The sequence below is a fragment of the Cnephaeus nilssonii genome (genome assembly GCF_951640355.1).
Source record: "Cnephaeus nilssonii genome assembly, chromosome: 21".
Taxonomy (NCBI): domain Eukaryota; kingdom Metazoa; phylum Chordata; class Mammalia; order Chiroptera; family Vespertilionidae; genus Cnephaeus; species Cnephaeus nilssonii.
In genome coordinates, this window is record NC_137092.1 from 13844180 (window position 1) to 13870231 (window position 26052).

General features: G+C 38.4%; 1 protein-coding gene across 4 annotated transcripts in view; it reads right to left on the reverse strand.

Annotated features, from left to right (window-relative positions):
* Nucleotides 1-26052, reverse strand: part of RPRD2 (regulation of nuclear pre-mRNA domain containing 2) — a 71160-nt gene that overhangs the window by 13163 nt on the left and 31945 nt on the right. For 2 of the 4 annotated variants that reach the window (XM_079761757.1, XM_079761759.1), the window contains exons 3-10: nucleotides 21087-21187; nucleotides 20153-20230; nucleotides 18839-18891; nucleotides 17872-17998; nucleotides 15196-15371; nucleotides 5090-5372; nucleotides 3033-3293; nucleotides 1249-1449 (exon numbers count right to left, since the gene is read on the reverse strand). In XM_079761757.1, coding sequence (XP_079617883.1) covers nucleotides 1249-1449; nucleotides 3033-3293; nucleotides 5090-5372; nucleotides 15196-15371; nucleotides 17872-17998; nucleotides 18839-18891; nucleotides 20153-20230; nucleotides 21087-21187 — 1280 coding nt within the window. The remainder of the gene's footprint in view (nucleotides 1-1248; nucleotides 1450-3032; nucleotides 3294-5089; nucleotides 5373-15195; nucleotides 15372-17871; nucleotides 17999-18838; nucleotides 18892-20152; nucleotides 20231-21086; nucleotides 21188-26052) is intronic. The other 2 variants (XM_079761758.1, XM_079761760.1) reach the window with 1 other exon arrangement.

The window sequence follows — 26052 nt, forward strand, 5'->3', positions numbered from 1 at the left end:
AGGGCACACGTGGAAGGCATCTGATTGACGTTTTTCTCTCACATCGATGTTTCTGTCTCTCTTCCTCTTTCCCTCCCTCCCTCCCTCTCAACCTACCTCTCTAAAAATCAATTTAAAAAATTGTATTTAGTTCAATGTACTAAAATTCTCCTATATCTTAAGACAAAGTTCACTATAATATAGTGCTTGGCTGATCCACTTACAGAACAGTTAGGAAATAAAATTGATACCTGTAATGTTCTCTATTCATATAAAGCAGTTTCTCAACCTCAGTCCTACTGGCATTTGGGGCTGGATAATTCTTTATTGCTGGGGCTGTCCTGTGCACTGTAGAATGTTCAGCTGCTACCCTGGCCTTTATGTATTAGATGCAGCAGCATCTCTACCCACCACAGTTATAACAAACAACGCCTTTAGGGCACTGGCAAATATCCCCTGGAGCTTCCTGGTTGAGATCTAGTGATATAGAGTAAATCACTATAAAGATACTGTTCTGCTATTTGTAATTAATACATAACTATACTGAGATACTTGTGTTGGTAGCTGGAGGGTCTGGGAATAGAGAGCAGGGAAGTTAATGAAAAAAAAAAAATGTTAGAAGTGAACAGTTTTAGGCCCAACACAGATAATTAGCAAAGTTGAAGAGAGGTTCAAATAAGGTAGATATTATATGTAAGCAAAAAAAAAAAAAGATTCACTACATACATATCTATAAATAGAGGCCTCTATAAAACATTAGGTCATAAATGAGACAATCATATCTCGTAAGATATTTGATAGCAGATTGACCTTTCTTACTGTCTTCAGCTTCAGTTAACATTAAAATATGTAAACCTCAACATATACTAACCTGTACTAAGAGCTGGGATAAATGCAGCCCCTAGGGTGTCATGGTGTAGGTGAAAGAATACCGGACTCCAGTCAAGAAATATGGCTTTTAGTCTTGGCTCATCATTGAATAGGTAGATGTGTGACCTTAAGCAGGTCACATCACCTCACTGAGCCTTAATTTCCTCACCTGAAAAGGAGGGGATTAGACTAGATGATATTTAAAGTCTCTCTCATCTTTGATTCTTTATAATACTACAAATGCCAGCTCACAGATGCTAAATATAAAGAGAATAATTAATCAACTATATTATATATTTCATGGCTTTGGATTTTTTTTCTTTTTTCTCAGAAATGGAACCCAGGCTTAAGCCAGAGACAAGCACAGACAGTTCAAGTCCCTCTGGCATGTCAGTTTACCTTGCAGGGCAGGGGCTGACTGGGTCTGGGTTTTGGAAAGAGCAGACAGAATGCTCTCTGGGGTGATCTCCACTTTCGAGAGGATATTTGCCAGAGGGTTGTGAGATGTTGTTGTGGCAGGTGCAGGTGTTTTCAGGCCACTGGAGAGGTTGCCAGGACTTGTAGGAGTTCCTGGAGAAGGTCTTGATGCAGGACTGACCCCTGGTGGCAGAAAGATTAACTCAAGCAAATGCAACTCAAAATGACTTTTAAATCCATAATACTTTCCATCCAAAATTTTTCTATGACTGATTCACAAATGGTCCATATCATGGCTTGTACCCCCCCGCCCCCAAATCTGAAAATTAGATGAAGATTTGCTTCCATCTAGTTGGAGCACCCCTAAAATAAACAAATATTAAGTTTTTCTCATATGTAATTCCCTTAGTTTTGAGAGCTCCAACTCAAAGAGACTAAGGAACCTATTTCTTTTTTCTCTATGAAATGAAACCTACACCTCAGAGTACTGTAGGTGCCCCCAAAATATTGCTGACTGATTATGATCAGAGCCCCTGCAATTGTATAACTCAGCCACAGCATAATTTTATGTGATTAATAAGATTTTGCTTTTGAAATGATCTATAAAACGAGATTATATAAGCAACCTCCTTTTACTTTTATATTTTAAAACAATAGATTGATATTTAACATAGGGAAAAAGTATATAAATATAAAATAATTTTTGATTTTTTTTAATGATCAAAAATATGAACAGGTATTTCACACAAAACATTATAAGCAAATGAAAAATATTTAAACCACATCTTTAATCAAAAGGATGCAAATTAAAACAAACAACTTTTAAAGATTGAATTTAATAAAGATTAAAACAAAACAAAATAGTTTTGGAGAAGCTGCGGCACAACGGGGACTTTTATATAGTACCTGGAACATAAATAGTACATTTTTGGAGATCATTGTAATTATAACATGAAAAGACTTAAAAAATCTAAGTGCTGATTTTTTGGAGAATCTATCTTTTAGAAATCATATATTTAAGTACTTTGAAGAAATGAAATAATTGGGATTTCCTTCAAAATAATCAGGATTGGGTAGGCCATGTGTTTATATAGTTGAAGATGAGTGATGAGTATGTGGAGGTGCTCTACATACTCATTAAAATTTCCATTTTTTTAAAAAAGCCCTATATATGCATCAACCCTTATAGGAAGGGTTGTACATAAAATTTTGGCATCATGGTTGTTCGTGAAAAATTGGAGACATACTGGATGTCTAAAATTAAAAGGCTTAAATAAATACTAAAAAACTATATAGCTAAAATTTTAAATAGCTGGTGTCAAAACAGTATATGCAATATGCTTCAATTATTAAAAGAACAATTATTACAAATATTTAATCTCCCAAAACATTCAGATACACACATACTTGGTAAGGTTATATATACAAGTGATTTTCTTTGGGGTAGAATTATATTTATTTTTTGTGGGAGCGCACTAACCACCAGGGGGGCAGCTCCTGCATTGAGCGTCTGCCCCTCGGTAGTCAGTGTGCGTCATAGTGACTGGTCAACCAGTTGTTCTGGTTATTCGGTTGTAACGGTCGCTTAGGCTTTTATAGATAGATAGATAGATAGATAGATAGATAGATAGATAGATAGATAGATACTACTTTTAGGTAAATTTAAAAAATTACTTTTAATTTTAAAAATCCAACAAAAAACAGACTGATGGTTCAATTAGAACGATGAAAGTCAGCCTTTTATCCTCTTTACTGGGCTTGCTTACCTGTATTTTTCATGACTGATGTTAGGCTACTAAGGATGGAACTGATCTTTGCCAGATCCACATTAGCCAGGTTTGGCAAAGCCAATGCTGGAGAAGGGGAAAGAAGAGAAGTATTCACAGGCTTTGGTAGAGGCGAGGTTGCTGTCATGGTCACAGGCACTGGGGTACATGAAGAGGCCTTTGAGATACTTTCTGTTGGCTTTGTAGGTACAGAAGTGGATACAGCCGACTTCTCCACAGGTTTTTCCTTCCTGTCCTCTACTATTTAAGCAAAGAAAACAAGTATTAGTGCATCTTATTACTATCCAGACTCTACTTCCAGTATGAAACAGCATGTCCTACTAGTTCCTGATTTGGGAGTAAAAAGCACTATGCTTTATAGAAAATCACTCACTTCATGATTTCTTTAAAAGCCCCACTCTTTATAATCTATGATCCTTCCTGACTTCAACACCTGCTTAAAAGGAATTCCCCAAATTCATACTTTATCTTTTTTCTAAAAAATTTATTTTTATTGATTTCAGAGAGGAAGGGAGAAAGAAAGAGAGAGAAACATCAATGATGAGAGAGAATCATTGATTGGCTGCCTCCTGCAGGCCCCTACTGGGGATTGAGCCCGCAACCCGGGCATGTGCCATTGGCCGGAATCGAACCCAAGACCTTTCAGTCCACAGGCTGACGCTCTATCCATGGAGCCAAACCAGCTGGGGCTACTTTATCTTATTTTTAATGATTTATTTGCATCTTCTTAGCATCTGTATATTAAATTTGTACATTTCTAGAAGCATGTTATTATTGAGTACACTTTCGTGTTCTGTCTTTCAGTAATGATATTTATGTCATAAATTGTCCTATCTTTTTTGTTAACCTGAGAGCTTTCTAAAGAAATGGACTTTACCGTATTTTTGTGTGGCTTCCTGATATTGGCCTATTAGGGGATGCAATTAGGCACTAATTTGAAACTGCAATTTCAACTCTTGATACTTTTAATAACTAAAAGGCTACACACTGTATGGATAGCACATTAAATTCAACACAAATCAAAAACTCTCCAATAATTATAAAAGCTGGGGATGTCAGAAAAACAATTCACCAATGCAGGCTAGCTTTTTTTTAAAGGTTTTTTTTGGTATTGATTTTAGAGAGACAGGAAGGAAGGGGGGGGGGGGGGGGAAGAAACAGAGAGGGGGGAAAAGGGAGAGAGGGAGAGAAGGAAAGAGGGAGAGAAATGTCACTGTGAACATCCTCCTGGGGATCAAGCCTGCATTCCTGGCATGTGCCCTGACAGGAACATGGAATGACACTCAACCTACTGAGTCACACTGGCCAGAGCTATCCAGATTCATTTTGAAAGTGTGGTAAACAAACTGTTGCTTTGGAATCTTGAAGGTTAAGAGTGACAGAGAATAAGGAATTTCAATATAAATGCTCCTCCCTCTAGAGCAGTACTGTTCAATAAAAATATAATTCAAGCTACATATATGTTTAAATTTTCGAGTGGCCACACTAAGGTAAAATTAATTTTAATAATGTTTTATTTATTTCAATATATTAGTGTGTACCTTTTATACTTAGAGCACATCTCAAGCTCGATAAGCCACATTTCAAACGCTCAACAGTCACATGTAGCTAGTGGCTACCATATTGAACAACAGAAATCCTGAGCAATGATTCTTCACCCATGTGGCTTACCAAATCCTGAACCATTGCTATGGAGACAATAATGTTTGCTACCTTGGTATTCTACCTTGTAAGAATTGAACTATCTTTAAAAATATATATAAATTATTGATTTTTAGAGTGAGAAAGAGAGAGAGATAGAGAGAGAGAGAGACCAATTTGTTGTTCCACTTATGTATGCATTCATTGATTGATTCTTGTATGTGCCTTAACTGGGGGATCAAACCTGCAACCTTGGTGTACTGGGATGATGCTCTAACCAACTGAGCTTCCCTGCCAGAGGTAAACTATCTTTTAACATCTGCCTATGATAGATTTATTGGTGGGAAAGTAAAACAGATAAGGAACAAGTTGCCTACTAATCAATAAGGACATACCAATAATTTTTGACCCATCATCTTCTACATCTGAGAGTTCCATGTCTTCCACATCACGATTATCTGTTGCAGGCTCAGGTGTGGCAGATTTCTCACTCTCCACAGCTGGTGACTGGGATTCTTCACCTCCCATTCCTTGAAAAGGAGACTCAGAACCAGTCGGGGAGGGAGCATCCATACTTGGGGAAGGAACTGGTGATTCTTCTGGATCAGGAAGGGTTGATTTCAATTGATCCAGCTTTTTCTTTAAATTGTTCACTCGATTAGCAAAGGTTTTGTATGCCTAAAAGAGAAAAAGATTAAGTTTCAAGTGTACAATTCCATAATACATCATCTTTATATTGCACTGTGTGCCCATCACACACAGTCAAGTCTCCTTCAGTTACCATATATTTGACCCCCTTTGTCCTCTTCAACCCTCCTCTCCCCCACCTCCCTTTCCCCTCTGTTATCTACCATACTGTTGTCTGATGTACCACTATTGATGTTAACTTTGATCACCTGGCTTAAATCTTAATGATCTGATTATCTTTTTTTCTTTTTTTAAAATATATTTTATTGATTTTTTACAGAGGAAGAGAGAGGGATAGAGAGTTAGAAACATTGATGAGAGAGAAACATCAATCAGCTGCCTCTTGCACACCCGAGTGTGCGAATTTTGTGCACAAGGCCTCTAGTATAGAAATAAATACAGATGCAAATGTGTGTGTATATAGGTTATGTGCTTGTGCACACACACGCACACACATACACACCCGTGGCAAAGTAAGTTAAATTAGCAACCATCATCACCTAAAAGATAGTAAGTAAGGATACAAAATAATAACAATAACAAGACAAATATAAATAAACAATACAAAAATTAATAAATAATATAAGAATAAACCGTGTTTTGCATACTCACACTGGAAACTCACTTTTGCCCACCCCATCTATTTCCTGTTACACTGATAAAGTCTGGCCGCAGTGCTGTCCCAATAGTAATGAGCGGACCTAATACACAAATCTTGGTTTCTAAATGTGATTTTTCACTATAAGAAACCAGGCTCTGTGGAGAAATGACTGATTTTGGGGAGATGGAGGAGAGATGGGGGCACAAGAAAGTGCAAGATGAGCCTGAACAAAAAATAAAGAAATGTTCAAAAAATGTAGGGATATGTCAAAAGAACAAATAAAACAGCTTGAAAGGAGCTCCTACTGGCCAAATCTGGGACACGTTGAGCATCAAGGTAAGTAATGGTAGTAATGAGTTAGAATAACAAATATATAGAACTCTATGAGTCCATACTATATAAATAAATAGAAAGTTTGATATGGAACAATATATTTACATAGTTTCAAAATATCTCCCAACAAAACACTTAATTACTATGCCAGTTTCCTAGGGTTGTGGTAATAAAATACCACTAATTGGGTGGCTTAATACAGCAAATTTATTGTCTCCTAATTCTGGAGGCTAGAAGTCCAAAATCAAGAGGTCAGCAAGGCTATGTTTCCTCAGAGCCTGGGCAGAATCTTTCCTTATCTTTTTTTTTTTTAATTAAAAAAAATATTTTTTTATTGATTTCAGAGAGGAAGGGAGAGGGAGAGAGAAATAGAAACATCAGTGATGAGAGAGAATCATTCATTGGCTGCCTCCTGCATGCCTCCCACTGGGGGTCAAGCCACAACCTGGGCACGTGCCCTTAACCAGAATCGAACCCGGGACCCTTCAGTCCGGTGACTCTATCCACTGAGCCAAACCAGCTAGGGCCTTCCTTGTCTTTTCCTAGCTTCTGGTGGTTGCCATTAACCCTTGGCATTTCTTGGCTTGTAGCTGCATCACTATAATATCTGTTTCAGTTGTCACATGATGTTCTCCCTGTGTGTCTGTATCCAAATTTCCCTCTTTTGATTAGAATGCCAGTTATACTGGAATAAGGCCCACCCTAATGACCTCATCTTAACTTGATTACATCTTCAAAGACCCTATTTCCATGTAAGGTCACATTCACATGTACTAGGGGTTAGGGTGTCAACATATCTTTTTGGGGTACAATTCAACCCATAGCAATTACCAAGGTAGAACTTTTCAATGGACAAGCCTAGAAGATGTCACATTAATAAAAAAATATCAAGTGGAATATTATAGGTAGTAAAATCAAACTTGTGTGTTATTTGAAATAATAAAAAGAGAAACAAACAAATCACTTCTGTGATATTGCTTCTAAAGATGTATAATCTCAATCTGATCACAAAGAAACATCACATAAATCCAAGTTAAAACATTGTACAAAATATGTGACTTATAATCTTCAAACATATTTAGATCATGAAAGTCAAGGAAAAGACTGGGGAACCATTCCAGATCAAAGGAAAATAAAGACAATGCAATAAATGCAAATTGTGATTCTAGACAGGATCATTTGCTTTAAAAACTGGTAAATTTGTATAAGGCCTGAGGATTACATAATAATAGTGTGTCAGTGTATCAATTAATTTCCCTATTAAATAGCTATATGTTATGCTTATGAAGAAGAATATAATTGGGAGGAAATACACATGAAAATATAGGGTATCCCCCCAAAAATTTATAAACACACTTTGAATAATTATAAAGGCAGTGTTTATTAAAATACATTTTGTTTTCATTTAACAGCTATCAGCTGTTAAAAGTGTGTATACATTTTTTTGGGACACCCTGTATGTGAGGGATGGGGTATTAGCAACTTATTTTCAAACTAGAGGCCTGGTGTACAAATTTGTGCACGGGTTGGGTCCCTCGGCCTGGCCGGTGATCGGGGCCATCTCACCCAGTCCCAATCGGGGCCAGCCAGCTGGGGGGCGGGGACTGCGGGAGGTTGGCTGTGGGAGCGCACTGACCACCAGGGGGCAGCTCCTGCATTGAGCATCCCCTGATGGTCAGTGCGCATCATAGCGACCAGTTGACCAGTTGCAACGGTCACTTAGGCTTTTATATATATACTAGAGGCCCAGTGCATGATTTAATCATGCACCTGGTGCACCAGCGGGCTGGCTGTCCGCCGGTGCCCCAGGCCTTCCGAAAGCCTCCGGTGCTGCGGAGGCTTTCGAAAGGCCTTGCGCCGGAGCAGACAGCCGGCCAGGTCCCCCGCTTTGGCCTTTGATCGCGGGGGACCTGGCCAGCTGTCCGCCGGTGCCCCAGGCCTTCCGAAAGCCTCCGGGGCAGCCATGGCTCAGCGTCCTGCTGGCCCAATCAGCTACCCTGGCCACCCTGAGTCCCGCCCCCTTGCGCCTCCTGCTGGCCCAATCGTGGGCGTAGCGGAGTGATGGTAATTTACATATTACCATTTTATTATGTAGGATAGACTAGAGGCCCGATGCACGAAATTCGTGCAAGGGCCTTGGCCCCGGCCCCACCGTGGCCGGGAGCCTCTGCCACCTCTGTCGCGGCCCCCGCCCGCTGTCGCTTTGTCCAGAAAAAAGGACGTCCAGTCTAATTAGCATATTATGCTTTTATTATTATAGATGATTCAGGAAAACAAAGTCTTCATGTATTTAAGATATTTAAGTTTGAGATTGTTCTCCCAAAAAAAGTAAGACCAAAAAATATGAACAGCAAAGATGAAGAAAATAGATAAGCAAACTTTTACCAGAAAATTGAATTCTTTCTAAAAAGGAACCAAATAGCAATTCTTAAACTGAAAACTAAACCAACCAAAATTAATAGATAGGCTTAACAATAGATAAGGGTTAGCAGAAGAGATAATTAATGAATTAGAAGACCAGTTCATAGAAAATATTCAGAAGGAAGCACTGAGATAAAAAAGGACAGAAAATACAGAAAGCAAATAAAGAAATTTGGAACACAGCAATGAGATTATATATATATATATATATATATATATATATATATATATATATATATATATATATATATATATATATTCATAGAGTTCCAGGAGGAAAGGAAAATGAAATAGAAACAATTCATGAAGAGGTAACAGCCAAGAATTCCTAAAATTTATGAAAATCATTAAGCTATTTGTTAAGGGTTGCATTGTGTTCCCCCAAAGTCTTATATGTTGAAGTCCTAACTCTGTACCTCAGAAAGTGGCCTTATTTGGAGAACAAAGTTTTTACAGAGGCAATCAAGTTGAAATGAGGTCATCAGGATGGGCCCTAATCCAGTATGACTGATATCCTTACACAAAGGGAAAATTGGGACCCAGAGTCACACAGAGGAAAGACAACATGAAGAAACACAGGGAGCAAATAGCCATCTTCAAGGCAAAGAGAAGCCAGGAACAGAACCTCCCCTTACAGCCCCAGAATCAACCCTGCTGACACCTTGATTTTAGATTTCTAGTGTCCAGAAGTATGAGACAATAACTTATTGTTTAAGCCACCCAGTCTGAAATACTCTGTTATAACAGTCCTAATAAACTAATATACCATCAATTTAAATAGTTCTTCAAAAATACAAACATGAAGACCACAGCTATCATACCCAGACACATTATATAACTACTAAAAAGCAGAGACAGAAAATAACATCTTTCTCCCTCTAAGATTCTTTTATTCTCCATTCGGCTATATTGATTCTGAAATGCAAACGTGATCACATCAATAGCAAATTAAAGTCCTTTTTTGGTACTTAACTTTGTACTGCCTTACTAAATAAATCAGGGCTTTTAACAAAATATCTGCCTCTATTGTTCTCTTTAATGTTCTCACAGAATGACATTGGCATTGTAATACCCTGTCTTCCAAGAGGAATGAACAACACTCCCCATTAAAAAGAGCTTCATCTAGCAGTTTAACTCTAGTGATAGCTGCAAGAACAAATACTGAGCCTCTCAGCCACAAACCAAATCAATCTACTTCCAAAGTCAGGTCCCTCCCCAAAATAGTCATTCAAAAAATATACTCCCTATGGAGATGTATTGCTGCAGAGTATTTCATTACATGATTCTCATAGTAAATTCTGGGAAGCAGAAATGTTTACCCATTTATTTTATGGATGAGGAAATTGATAGGGAGGTTAAATTTCAGTAACTAATAATTAGTGGATGTTAGAATTTTTTGAAAAGTTCTTATGTCTACTGCCTTGTGGGGTGATTTTTGTTCATTTGGGAGTGAATTTTTTTTTCTGTAGGAAATACGGAACACTGATAAAAAGTATAAAATAGTGTGTGTGTGGGGTAGAGGAGGATGGAGAGAAGAACCATTTCATGAGTTCCCAAAAGTGATAGGTTCGGTAAAATTTTATTACAATCTATTTCCTATGATCTTTTCCTCCTTTAAAAAAAGTTCTGAAAAACTACAATATAGTGAAATAAAAAAATTGATATACCTACTACCCAAAATATTTTGAAAAGTTAGTATTTCCTAATATTTCAGATCTCCTTTTAAAGTTACAGAAATGTTATAGATAAAACTCTCGTGCTTTTTCTTTATACCGTGTATTTGACTTATCATTTCATACTCTGCTCTTTACATCAGTGTTTCACCACAAAATTAACCCTATCATTAAAATACCAGAGGCCCGGTGCTCGGGATTCATGCACTGATGGGGGGCATGGCCTGTGGGGATTGGCCGCTGTGGGAGCACCGCTCATTCGGGTCTGCAGAGCGGCTGTGGACCCGCCTCTGAGCGGCTGCTCCCTGGTCCGGCACCTTCCGAGGAGCCAGAGCACTCGCCTCTCCCGGGGACCTGGTCGGGGTCGGGCCCCGGGACAATAGCGCTGAGAGGTGGAGGAGTAGGCCTCAGTCCCGCGGCGGCCACAAACCTGCCTCCCATCCTCTGGGGTCAGCTCTGTGAGCACAGCAGCAACACTGTGCGGCCTATAGGCATCCAGAGGAGGTGGCAGGGAGCGAGGAGCAGGAGCCTGGGGGGCGAGGAAGCGCGATCGCAGCCCAGGTTCCTGCCTGTCAGCCCAGGGTTCACAGTGGGAGCAGCTGCTCATCCTGGTCAGCCGAGCGTTGCTCACTGTGGGAGCACACTGACCACCAGGGGGCAGCTCCTGCATTGAGCGTCTGCCCGCTGGTGGTCAGTGTGCATCTTAGAGACTGGTTGACCGGTCGTTCTGCCGTTGGGTAGCTGGGCTTTTATTATATAGAATATTATGAACTTAAAGTAAAATATCCACCTGGTGTGTCTCAGTGGTTGAGCACTGACCCATGAACCAAGAGGTCCCTGGTTCAATTCCTGGTTAGGGCACATGCTCAGGTTGCAGGCTCAATCCCCAGTAGGGGGCATGCAGGAGGCAGTCAATTAATGATTCTCTTTCATCATTGATGTTTCTAACTCTCCCTCTCCCTTTCTCTATAAAATCAATAAAAACAGTAAAAAAAAAGTTAAATCTCATAATTGCCTCCTACCGCTTTTAGAACTTTGTTCCTAACTACCTCTCTGGTTTTATTACTTCCTCATACAAACCCAGGTATCAGAAACTGCTCTCAGGTCTACCAGTTTTGCCATGTTCTCTTATGTTCCCACGCTTTTGAAAATGCTCATCAGAGATTATGAGCTTTCATTTATCTAATGACTGCAATTTCAGAGTTCAGCTCCTTTGGAAAAAAATTTTCTCCATCTCTTCCACCTCCAGTTCCAAATTAGATAAAAGTACCAATTCAATCTATTCTCACAGTACCTTCTACTATAGCATTTATCACACAAAATTGCAATGATGTGTTTTATTGTATTTTCTCCATCAGATCAAAAGAATTCTGTGAGAACAATGTCTCTTTTCTCTGTATTACACAATACTTGGCACAGAATAAGTGCTCAATAAATGCTTGCTTAATAGACCTCATCAAGCCATTTTTTGAATAGCCTCCAAAGCAGACTAAATGATTTTATATGATTCTATAAATAAGGGGCTAGGGATATAGGTCACTATTCAAAAATTATAAAATATTTTTGGGTCAAAATGATGAACTGACCATTCCCATTCATGGTTTCTCCCTCCTGAGACTCCTATAAAATGAAAAATAAAGGAATACAAAGGTATAAACCAACAACAAGAAATACACCTGAGAAAAAGATTTCTACAGATTTTCAGATGACAGAATGTGAATAGAAGAGTGAGAAGTGATGAGGCAGGGTGGAGAAAAATGAGTTTAGGTGTATACAGAAAGGGAGCTATACCTGGGAAAGGAGCAAATCTGTCTTGCAGAATCCCTGAGAAACTTTGATCCAGAAAATGATGAGTATAAAAGGGTGGAGGAGTTAAGTAGTGGGGTTGAGAATAGGACCATTCATTAAAAGTGTGAATGCCTTGCCGACACCGGTTTGGCTCAGTGGATAGAGTGTCGGTCTGTGGACTGGAAGGTCCCAGGTTCGATTCCGGTCAAGGGCATGTACATTGGTTGCGGGCACATCCCCTGGTGGGGGGGTGTGCAGGAGGCAGCTGGTCGATGTCTCTCTCTCATCGATGTTTCTAGCTATCTATCCCTCTCCCTTCCTCTCTGTGAAAAATCAATAAAATATATATATATATATAAAAAAAGTGTGAATGCCAAACACTCATACCACCTCCTCTGCAGCCTTCACACTTGGTAGTAGCCAAGGCACTATGTCCCGGGCACAAAATATGCTTTCTTCTCTAAAGAGTTAAAATGTCCTGGCAAAAAGACTCCAGCCTTCTCACATTTAGAGCTCCTCCTGCCCAGACTAACAGCCAGCTCCTCACCTACACAGATTTTAATGGTTAAACCCAAGAAGTAGAGAATCCCTACCTATGGACAGAAAGCCCCTCAATAAATTTTTTCATAACTCATTCTTAAATAGGAATGGACAAAGAGATATATGAATTTTGAGGAAAGCCAAAATCATAAAAGAGAAAGACTAAGACAACTAGGAGGGAAAAAATAAAATAAAATAAAAGGCTCTACCAGGAAATAAGACAATTCAGGGAAGAGAAAAAAGTTTTAGTATCTTCATGGACACTAGATACTGTATCCATAAAATCAGAAAGGTTTGCCATAAAAAAGGGAACACAGAACAAAAAAGAATTCTTAGAAATTTAAAATATGACTGTCAAACATAAAAATATGAAGAGATGAAGCTGGGAGATAAAGTTGAAATCTTCCAGAAAGCAAGGTTGAGATAACATAGGACACATTAAATATTAACCTAGGAGATCCAACATCTGATTAATCAATGTTCCAGAGAGAGAAAATAAAGGAAAAGGAAAGAGAGAAGTTGTCCTGGAGTTGAAGAATACCAATCTTTAGACTGAAAGAGCACACCAAGTAACCCATAATGAATGAAAACCACGTAGATATATCATTGTAAAAATTTCAGAACACCATGGATAATGTCCCTAAAAGCTTACAGACAGAAAAACAAGAGTCATCCCCAAAGGATCTTGCAAAGACTTCATAGCAACAACACTAAAGACAATGGAGAAATGTCTTCTAAACTATGAGGGAAAATGCTCTTCAACCAGTCAAACTATCAAAGCATACGTGAAAACAGAATAAAGACATTGTTAGATATAAAGATTCAGAAATTTCTTTCTTGCAATAACCCCTTTAAAAAAAAAATTTGAGGATGTGCTCCAGCAGGATGAAAAAATACCAAGAAAAAAAGACACAAATCTTCAAAATAGAGGGCTTATCTAAGAATAACAGTAAAGACTAATCTTAAAATGAGATCTAGAGACCTAAAACTGGAGCAGGAGAATGGAAGTTTAGGCAGAAAGGCCTCGGGGGAAATGTAGATTCAGAATATCTGAAGTGATTGGCGGGGGGAGCCAAATATTTCTAATATATCCATAGTTAACAAAGACCTTGCAGTGAACAAATGTTTACATAGATATAATGTAAGCTTTATTAATTTCCATCCTTTAAAACAAGGAAGACAATTATGATTACAGAATGGAATGTAAATATTATCAACCTTACAACAGTAAGTAAAGTATAGTTCACTGAAGCTGGGAAACTGAAGAGGTAGATGAAAACTAATGGGAAAGAATATGATGTTAATATCCTCATTCTACAAAGCAGGGAGTCTAGAGTTAGTGGTCAAAAAATAGTATAGTACAGCTGACCCTTGAACAACAAGGTTTGAACTGCACAGATCCATTTGTAAGAGTCCATTGGCCCTCTGTATCCCCCAGGTTTCCCATCCACAAATTCAACCACCCGTGGATCAAAAACAGTATTTTCAATCTGCAGATGTGTTGTTCTATGTCATTTTATATAAGGTACTCGAGCATCTGCAGATTTTGGAATCTGCAGCGGGTCATGGAACTATCCCCAGTGGATTCTGAGAAATGACTGCATGGTAGTTAAGTTTTTGGGGAGTCAAATGTTATATATAGGTTTTCAATTGCACAGGGAATGAGGGAAAACACCTCTAACCCCCGTGTATTTAAGAGGCAACTGTACTTACATTTACAAAGGTAATAAAAAGATTTAAAACAGTTATATAATAATATTGGGAGAAAGTGGAAGGCTGGTAAATATAAGCTAAATCCTCATTTGTCATATCAAGTAGTTAAAAGATCTTTCTTAAATAGGATAAACCAAGAAAGAACAATATGGGCATATAATTTAGAAATATGGAGGCAAATGCCAGAAAAAGTTAAATGAGGTAAAAGGAATGGCTTCTAGGAAGTGGGACTGGTGGGCTCTATAATACTATATGCTTTTACATATGGTGATTAAAACTTTTAAAAAAAGTAAGTACAAAATGGACAGTTTCAGAGGCCATTAGACAAATGTCCAATTATCAACTCCCTTTCAGTGGAGGTGGGGACAAAGAGGGTCCTTAATGCAGTCAATTTACATGAAATTTAGTAACAGAATGTTTCCATCTAGTTTTCTACATATATTTCAGCCTAATTTTATATCCTGTAATAGTAACTTGACATACTCCCTTTGAAATTCTAAGACATAAGGTATAATAACCAAGGTATGCATGAGCTTTAGCATCAAAAAGACCCAGGTCTAATTTAGACTCCACCACTTGGTAGCTATACTAGTATTACCTATACAAGGTTCTAAACCTCTTTAAAAGTAACTTCTTCATCTGTGAACTGGAGATAATGTTTATCCTCTCTGAGTTAGGTGACACATGTAAAACAGTCACTGACATATAGTAACCAATCAATATGATAGCTCTAATTACTACTTACATTGGCCACCACTTTTACTTCTTTGTACTGTGCTTCATAGAAAATTCCAGCATTTTCCAGTGCTTCTGTTAGTGAGGGCCCATTTTTCACCTGCTTATCTAATCCATTCACAAATTCCTCCAGCTTGGCGCTTGCCTCCTCAAATTCTTTGGAGAACTTCTTCCCACCGGTCTTATCTAAAATAACAGAGGAAGTATTCATTTCAGGATAAAAAAGAAAAACTAAACAATTAAATTTTTCAAAGAAAACCCCCCTCCAGATGATCAGTGAACCTATTCTTACTGCCTTAATATGTAATATTCTTAGTCTCATAGTTTCACCTTTAAAAAGTTTCTCCAAATCACAAAACAGATTATTAAAATGATTCATGTGAATCTGCTAGAGTTAAAAGCAATAGTGCATCATGAAGGTACCAATAATTACAGTAAACAAAAGAAAGTCCAACTAAAAGAAAGTTCATTAATTTTCTTTACAAATTTGATGCCATTCTACTACTTTGGAATAGTGGAATGAGGCTTGATTCTGTTCACTTAGACCAGGGGTGGAGAACCTTTTTTCTGCCAAGGGCCATATGGATATTGATATCATTCATGGGCCATGCACAATTACCAACTTAAAAATTAGCTTGCTATATTTGGTCAAACATTTAATGAACTCACCACTAATGCCTTGGCAATGCCAGATCAAATGATTTCTTGTGCTAAATGTTCCTCACCCCTGACTTAGACCATTAACTTTTAATCCTCTAGAATGTATGCTACATGAAAAAACTAAGGTTCAGAAAAGTAAAGATAAAGTGACTGTTCTGTGAATCACACTAAAAATTCTTCTTTTCATATCAGAAGAGTACAAACCCTCAATTATTTTTGCATCAATAGTGACATTATGGACCTTGCTGGTGTGCCCACTGGTTAGAGCATCGACTTGAGCACCAAAGAGTCTCGGGTTTGATTCCCAGTCTTGGACTCGTAACTGGGTTGTAGATGATCCCTGGTCCGGCTGGAACATGTGCAGGAGGCAACCAATCGATGTGTCTCTCACATCGATGTTTCTCTCTCTCTCTGCCTCCCTCTTTCCCTCCTTTCCTCCCTTTTACTCTCTCCAAAAAACAGTCAATGGAAAAAATATTCTCAGGTGAGGATTAAAACATACACACACACACACACACACACACACACACACACACACACTAAAACAACAATAGTGACATTAGGAACTGTTACTTACACTTCTAAGTATACTTCTTTCCCCATGACTGTAGGAATATGACTTTAGAAACGGGCACAAATTTTGGCTTTGTCTCTCATCAGCTGTGTAACTTAGGCAAGCTACTCATCCCCTTATGAAGTCTTGAGTTTCTCATATATAAAATGGAAGTTTTTAATATACTTCTGGGTTGTTGTGAGGATTAAATTCAATAACATGTTAAATTTATGTATTTATGTATTTATTTATTTATTCAATTAGCAATAATTGTGCCTCAGATAAACCCCATTTATGATACTGCCACTGTGCAAAGCTAACATGTTAAAATTTAAAGGATGGTACAATAACAAAATAAAGGCCAAAATGAATATCTAGTAGCCATTTACTCATTACTTCAAAAATATTTATTAAATGCCTATTATGTACCAAGCATCGCTCTAGGCTGGATACAGCAGTGAACAAATAAGGATAATTTCACTCAGTGTGATTCAGTGATTGAACGTTGACCTATGAACCAGGAGGTCTATAGTTTGATTCCTGGTCAGGGCACATGCCTGGGCTGCAGGCTCCATCCTCAGGCGGGGGCATGCAGAAGGCAGCCCATAGATTATTCTCTCTCATTACTGATGTTTCTATTTCTCTCCCTCTCCCTTCCTCTCTCTGAAGTCAACAACAACAACAACAAAATATATATATTTAAAGTACAAAGGATAGTTTCTACCATCATGAGGTTTATATTATGATAAACTATTAATATTATTTATGACCTGGGTGGTTGCTCAGTGGTTAGAGCGTCAGCCCAAGCACCTAAGGGTCACGGGTTCCAAGGACACATACCTGGGTTGTGGGTTTGCTCGCCACCCCCCATGGGGACCATGTGGGAGGCAACCAGTCTATGTGTCTGTCTCTGTCTCTCTCTCTGTCTCTCTCTCTCTCTCTCCCCTTCTCCCTTCCACTCTCTCTGAAAAGCAATGGAAAAAATATCCTCAGGTGAGGATTAACACACAAAAACAAAACAAAAACTATTATTTATAATTTACAATGTAAGGAAAAGAGAGCAACTAACTAGATTTTATGAGGCATTACAGTGGCCGTATTAAAGAGCATACCCAAACCAGTTCATCACACGTATGAAATATACCTGCCTATATATAACCTAGTATATCAAGAAAGCACCATAAGTGGGGAAAATGACAGAATTTATTTCTTTGGGTTTTTAAACTCATTTTTCTCCAGCTTTCTTGAGATATAATTGACATATAATACTGCGTGAGTTTAGTGTGCACAGGTGAAGGACAGAAATTTACTTATGAAATGTATATGCATATAATCACCTGGGAAACCAGAGCTGGCACAACTGCTCTCTACAACCAACTAAGGGTTCTCTTTATGGAAGAAGCCAGTCTTACCACTTCAAAATGACAGATCTGGGAAAAAATCTGAGTTATTCTTGTTAAAAGGATGTATTACCTTTTAAGCATTTGAGAGTTTCTGTGCTGCACACATCCACCCGCATAGTTGACAGCTGTTTTTCCTTCAATTCTATCTGATCTTCTGAGCGCTTGTAAAGCAACAGCTCTTCAATGAGGGCCTGAGACTGAACACAGAGCAGAGTCAAATTTCATTCACAAGATCACTGACTTATTTATCTTTTCCCATTAAAACCTAGTAAAACCCCACGAGGGAAAAACCCTTCACATTTCCTCATAATCAGGGATATCAATATCAATTCTCATGTCAAAATATTCTTTTAGTCTTATACTTTAAAAGATCCTTTCCTGCCCTGACTGGGTGGGTCAGTTGGTTGGAGCATTGTCCCATACACCAAAAGGGTTGTGGGTTTGATTCCCACACAGGGTACATACATAAGTTGCAGGTTCGATCCTGGGCCGGGACATGTATGGGAAGCAACCGATCGATGTTTCTCTCTCTCTCTCTCTCTCTCTCTCTCTCTCTCTCTCTCTCTCTCTCTCTCTCTCTCTCCCTTCTTCTCTAAAATCAATCAAAACATATCGTTAGGTGAAGATTTAAAAAAAAAATCATTTTCCTTGGTTATTCAAAGCTAATTTATGGATATAGGGTTAAGCATGAAACAAAGGTCCACTTATATCTTTAAATTTTAATTAAATAAACATAGCCTTATTATTCTAACTCTACACAAATTCTAATTTAGTAGAGCTTCAAAGAAAGATGAACCGCATGTTGGGGGATTCAGAACTAAGCCTGTAACAGATTTTCTGTAAGGTTATTTTTTCCATTAGGGAAACAGATAAAACTTCAAGTAATCTGATCCCAATCTGGATTCCCTTAGAACTTAAGATATAATTGATGTACAAACTGAATAAAAATAAATCTTACTGGACTACACAGGAAGCTATAACACAAAAAGGGTGAATAATGCTTTGGTGAAATATGTTCAACATATTCTGTAACTTACTCGAAATTCAGCAACTATCTTAGATTTGAGAGCAGCTTTTGGATTCGTGGATGCTGTTGGAATGAAACAAAACATCATTAAGAATACAGACAGAAACTATTGACTAATATTCAGAAAAATTTTAGCTCTTATAGTTAAGGGTGTACTTTTGAACATATGTCAAACATGCACATTTAAATCCTAATATCTAGAATAGTGGAATATGAAATTTAAACCTCCCAAGCATGGTCAATATAAAAACATGTGACTGACCGACTTACCTCCAATAGGCCCTTTAAGTCATAAAGTCCTAGAATTATTGATTTGGAGATCCTGAGATACATGAAGTACCTTTTTTCCTAGTCTGACTGAGTGTAAGAGGATCTCAATACTTCAAAATAAGAGTGTTAAGGAGCAGGACATCCAATTAATTCTGAGCACCGGCTGAAGAATATTATTTACAAACATCAACTCTATTCCTATGTATTTAGCTTTGGATTTCTTTTTCTGGTGACTCAGTTCATAGCAAAAACAGGCAAAGAAAGTTCTAAGTACATTCCCACTGTGGTGGAACTTTGGCTGAAATGATGACTCCTGTTGTTCCTAAGCATGCAACTTATGCCCAAAAGGAAGCCAGAGGACTCCCTTAATCATGATGAATATCAAATGCTTGCTGGAGCAAAACCATCCCAAGTGTCTTGAGTCACCTCCCAATTCTCACTGTCTTTTACCTTGTTCCCTCCACACCTTCAGGTCTTTCTCAATATTCCTGTTTGGCCCACAGCAGCCTATCACATGCAGTATTCCACTCCCTTGATCTCATGCTGGGTAAACATGATAAACATAGCAGGAGCTCCTGTTAGAGAATGAGCTTCTGGCCTGATCTGAGGCCCAGGTCTAATCTGGCAGAGTGTATCCCCAAATCTGAAGGATTGCATGGCTCCCACAGAAACGCTTCTTAATGCCTAGTCTCCTCTTCAGCTCTGTTGTTTAATGCCAGCTGCCTCTAACTTCATGTATCTTTGAACCTGAGTGTTAGCCTGGGCACTATCAAGTATTTATTTTCTTCTTTCAATCCCCCAACTACTCTTGAATCTTCACTCATTTAAACTCTCTTCCTGCATTTTCTTTGTTTAAAAGTAGTTTTTGTTTTGTTTTGTTTTTAAGAAGTAACTCCATGATGGCTTGTTTAGTGTAAGTCACTGGGAGCCTCCCAGGCCTGGAAAACACAGGCTTGCCCATAGTTTATGCGAGGTATGATGTCAAATGGTCTACATTTTCTTCTGCTCCAAAAAGAGGAGTTAATTTTATATTAGTTGAGATTTTGTTCCTTACTTTGTGATTTCTTCCACTGCTTATTCGGTTGTTTGTTCAGATTTTCTTTCAGCTGCTTCTGAGTTTTGAAAGTGGTACCTGGAAAACATTTCAGTTTTTGCAACCTGGCATTATGGGAAGCTGTTCTGTCTGTCCACTTCAGTGTCAAAGTTGTAGCACGAAAAAAGGCAATCCGAGACTGTGTGTTGTTTCTTTCTTTCTTTTTCTTTCATTTTTATTTAAAAAATAAATAAAACACCTACCAGATCTCTAAGAAGCTGTCAAATAAACATAATTTCTACTGTCAATGAAATGACTGATTTTGAGAATAGGACAGGAAGATTAAAAATACCAGTTAACACATTCCAATGAAGAATTTAACAGCTTCTTAGAAGTTGCTATTTGTAAAGCAAATTTCTAGTCAATAATAGTCATGATTTAAGATATCACCAGCTTCTATTCCATGACTTAATTACATGCATCTAATATATAGGAACTAAATAACTTTTTAAAAAACAGGCATACCACTTACTGTAAATCTAAACCAAAATAGAGACTAAAGAATGCCAATATATGCTTAATATCAAATACTTAGTGAAAACTGAAATCCGGTCCAAAAATTCTCCAACAGTAAGAGGACAGGGCAGTAATTATTAAGCACAAAAAGTAAACTTTAGTTTAAACACTTGACATAAAGCAAATGGAATAGATGACCATCATCACTTAATATGCTTGACTTTCTTCAGTCAGTAAAAATAAAATCCAACCCGCCCCAAACCTATTCTACTTAAATTTTAATTCGGATTTTTATAAGTATTTAATTTTAAACAAACAAGGTCAGATCCAAAACTTTCTATTTCATTATTAAGCAATAGGACCAGATCTACAAAATATATACAATTTTAACATCTGAACAATGACTCAAATTTCCTTCTAGGAGAGAAAAGACACTTACTCAAAGCTTCTCTTAATGCCATAATCATTTCTTCTGGGTAAACATTTCTGTCCTCCCAGATTTTAAAGATTCTTTCTATAGATTTAGAGACAGATGGATCCCTAAGGAGAAAGAAAAAGTTAGATAAAAATGTTAATGTATCTCAAACTATAGATCTAAAAATAAAGTTATCAACAAAATTATTTTCCAAATGTCTTTTGATGTTTATTTTAAAACTTTTTTCTACATGTCTAGGACTAAAATCTTAAGCACTCTTACTCAGTTCTATGAATGACACAGATGAGGCCATGGACAACACACTGAACTTATTGATGGATATGAAGTTGAGAGGGCCACTCAGGGTATGCATTGACACAACTAGCATCCCAAAAGACAGACTCACTCTAAATCTAATAATAAAGAATCTGGTCTAAAAAATCAATTGTATGAGTACAGAATAAGACAAGGCTTAGCAATACTTTTAAAAGACTCAGAAAGTAGCCCTGGCCAGTGTGTGTCATGGTTAGAGCTTGGCCCGTGGACCAGAGAGAGGGTCGAGGGTTCAATTCCCAGTTAAGGGCACGTATCTGGGTTGCAGGTTCGTACTCAGCCACGGTTGAGATTCTTGCCAAACAACTGATGTGTCTCTTCCACATCAATCTATCTTTCTTTCTTTCCCACCCTGTCCTCTCTCTCTAAAAATCAATAGGAAAAGTATCAAGTGAAGCTTAAAAAAATAATTAAAAATTCAGAAATTAGAGTGGAGATAAATTTTATCTCTAAAACCTTGCTACTCTGTATCTCTTAAAATAATGACTATTTTATAACTTACCTTTTTTATTTATTTATAACAAATATCTTCCCTAGTGTGTCACTTGTCTTTAATTTTATGGCTTATTCTATAACACAGAAGTTTAATTTTGATGTAAGTAAATTCATAAATACTTCTATTTATTAATGTTCTTTGTATCTTAAGAGCTATTTAACTCCCTTTGTCATAAAATGTGTCATATTTTCTTCTAACATTTTAAAGTTTTAATACCCCAAGGTTGAATAAGTTTACAATATATAATTACTGGGTTGTTTTCCAAATTTTATTTAATACCCCAAGGCTTAAATAAGTGTGCAATATATATCTGGGCTGTTTCCAAATTTTCATTACCACAAATACTGTTGCTATAAAAATTCTCTTCCATCAATTTGCTGCACATATACAAAAGTTTCTCAGGGCTTTGTAAAAGACTAGGGGTGGAATCCCAAGATCATAGGGTGTATATAACAAACTTTTTATTTTTTTAAAGGTATGGGCATTAAAAAATATATTTTTATTAATTTCAGAGAGGAAGGGAGAGGGAGAGAGAGATAGAAACATCAATGAGAGAGAATCATTCATCGGCTGCTTCCTGCATGCCCCATACTGGGGATCGAGCCCGCAACCCGGGCATGTGCCCTTGACCAGAATCGAACCTGGGACCCTTCCGTCAACAGGCCAATGCTCTATCCACTGAGCCAAACCGGCCAAGGCTATAACAAACTTTTTAAAAAGAGGTTGTTTTATACCATCCAACCCTCAAACCAACAGTATATGAGAGTTCCCATTGTGCCACAATCTTGCTAATTTTGGTATTGGTGAACTTTAAAATGTATATGTGCCAGATATTAATTTATTGCCTCTCTGCTCTAAGCCACCCTTCTTGGTGCTACTGGAGCCAGAATGAACCCTTGGCTCTTTGTTAGACTCTGCCAATAGAGGGCCCTAGAGTGACATTGAGAGGCTGGAATTGGCTGTAGGGATTCTTTTGGTGTTCTGTTCTGTTCTTAAGTGGATCAGCATACAGGCATCTTGGTGGGGGGTTGCTCTTGCATTGCAGTTCAGTGATGAGTGCTCTCCACCCTGTTTCTTAGCCAATAGAGTGGCAAGTAGCATGTGCAGGTAGCAATTCCCTCTTTCCTCAGGTTTGAGTCTCAGCTGGGGCTCCTCATTTACTTTTCCCTAAGGTCCAGAAGTAGTCCCACCGTGCCTTAGAGTTCTTTTATTCTTTTCTAGTAGTTAGTAACTACCTTTTACCTACTTAACAATTCTTGTTTAATACTCACCCGAGGATGTTTTTATTGTGTGTTTTTTTAAATTTATCTTTATTGTTGAAAGTATTACAGATGTCCCCTTTTTCCTGGGTTGTGGGCTCAATCCCCAGAAGGGGGCATGCAGGAGGCAGCCAATCAATGATTCTCTCTCATCATTGATGTTTCTATCTCTCCCTCTCCCTTTCTCTCTGAGATCAATAAAAAATATATATTTTAAAGTAATTAATAGGTATTTAAACAATTTCTGTTTTAATTTCTAGTATTATAAGTGCCAGGTAAACGCTTTTATTTTTTTTTTTTGGCCTTTTTCTTCCTATTTTGTAATTCTTTATGATCTCATTGTTGATTGCACTGCAATATTTTCTCCCACTCTGTGCCTTGTTTTTCACCCCCTGATTCCCAAGACAACCTTTTAAATCCATTTTTTTAAAATATATTTTATTGATTTCTTACAGAGAGGAAGAGAGAGGGATAGAGAGTTAGAAACATCGATGAGAGAGAAACATCGATCAGCTGCCTCTTGCACACCCCCTACTGGGGGATGTGCCGGCAACCAAGGTACATGCCCTTGACCGGAATCGAACCTGGGACCCTTGAGTCCGCAGGCCGACGCTCTATCCACTGAGCTAAACCAGTTTCGGCTTAAATCCATTTTTATTTTCTTTTTTCTTTTTCACATACAGAACTTTTCCACACACCACATTTTATTTTTTCAGCTATCAAGTCACTGCATGTTGGTCAGGTGCCATTTTATCCCTAAAACTTTGCTGGCATAAAAATATGACAGTTAACCCGTGTTCAATCTATAAAATGTTTACATACCACAGCACATTAAGCTTATGTGGCAATTAAACCACATAAAAATAGGACAAGACCGCCATTCTACATCAGAATCCGGTGTTCACAGGCCCTATTAGGTGACTGTACAATAGCTCCAAAAGGCAGCAGAGGCAACAGTCAGTAACTTCAGAGGACATTGAACATTATGATCAGGAAGCACATCATGATGTTACCCCAATGTCATGTACCACCCCACCCTTTTTCTAAGGTGGTCTCATGCTTCTAGCATGCCAGTTCTGGCTAATACAAAATGAAGACAACACAACATTTACTCTGTGGCGGTAGTCTAACTCATACTATGTATATATTGTGATTTTGAATATAACTTGTCCTAAAAACCTGTCACAATCATCATGGTTTTTCAGGTTAGGTGTCCAATAATCCTGCATTTGACTATTACTTCTTTTTGCGTACAACTAGCACCAAAGCCAAGCTGGACATGCAATTTTTCCCATAATATGGAAAATATTTTGTCTATAATTAAATTGGGAGGATAAGCTGATAAGAGTTGTTTTCACTCTTAGGAATACTGAAGCATTCTATCCTTAGTTCTCCTTGAGGTGTCCCCTGGAGAGTCAAAGTCAGGATCATCCACACCACTGCATGCGTGAAGTACGATAACAGGAAACTGACATGCAGCATAAACTGGGCCCTTCAAAAAGTACTCCATCAGGACAGACTGTGAGATTCTTCTGTTCTAAATCTTTAGAAACTTCATCAAGTTTTCTTTATTATTTATTTAATTTTTTTAATCCTCACCGAGGCTATTTTTTCCATTGTTTTTTTTTGTTTGTTTGTTTTTGTTTTTAAGAGAGAGTGGAAGAGAGAGGGAAACACAAAGAGAAATATCAATATGAGAGAAGCACATTGATTGGTTGCCTCCTGCATGAGCCCTGACCAGGGCACAGGCAGGAGAGGAGCCTGCAACCAAGGTATGTGCTCTTGACCAGAATCGAACCCAGGACCCTTTGGTCCACAGGCCGACATGCTATCCACTGAGCCAAACCGGATAGGGCCATAATGTTTTCAATGTACCTTTTATAGGACTCTGGATCTAACATACTGAATGAATATTCCAACATAGACACTAGTTTTGGAAAAACCCTAAGTCCTGGACTAGAAATCTGGTCACACTATTTTTTTTTTTTTTAAGTAGAATTCTTTTTTTTTTTTTAATATATTTTATTGATTTTTTTACAGAGAGGAAAGGAGAGGGACAGAGAGCTAGAAACATCGATGATAGAGAAACATCGACCAGCTGCCTCTTGCACACCCCCTACCGGGGATGTGCCCGCAACCAATGTACATGCCCTTGACCGGAATTGAACCTGGGACCTTTCAGTCCGCAGACCGACGCTCTATCCACTGAGCCAAACCGGTTTCGGCTGGTCACACTATTTTGCAACCTCATTGTTCTGAGTCTGAAGCATTGTGAATGTGAAAAGTGCAGCCAGAAACCCATAAAAGACTCAGTAGAAGAAGAGAAAAATCAAATCCCAGCTCTTGGTAGTGTACCCTAGCAACACTCTAGTGGTCAGATTGTCAATGAAGAGCTTCTACTCGGCCGGGCTCATCATCATAGCAGCAGCTAACATTTATTAAGTGTTTATTATATGCCAGTCACTGTTCTAAGCTCTTTATATGTACTACTAGAGGCCCAGTGTACAAAATTTGTACACGGGGGTGTGTGTCCCTCAGCCCAGCCTGCACCCTCTCCAATCTGGGACCCCTTGAGGGATGTCCGACTGCCTGTTTAGGCCCGATCCTACCAGGATCGGGCCTAAACGGGAAGTCAGACATCCCTCTCACAATCCAGGACTGCTGGCCCCCAACTGCTCGCCTGCCTGCCTTCCTGATTGCCCCTAACCACTTCTTCCTGCCAGCCTGATTGATGCCTAACTGCTCCCCTGCCAGCCTGATTGCCCCTAACCGCCCTCCCCTGCAGGCCTGGTCACCCCTAACTGCCCTTCCCTGCAGGCCCGGTCACCCCAACTTCCCTCCTCTGCCAGCCTGGTCACCCCTAACTGCCCTCCCCTGCAGGCTTGATCGCCCCCAACTGCCC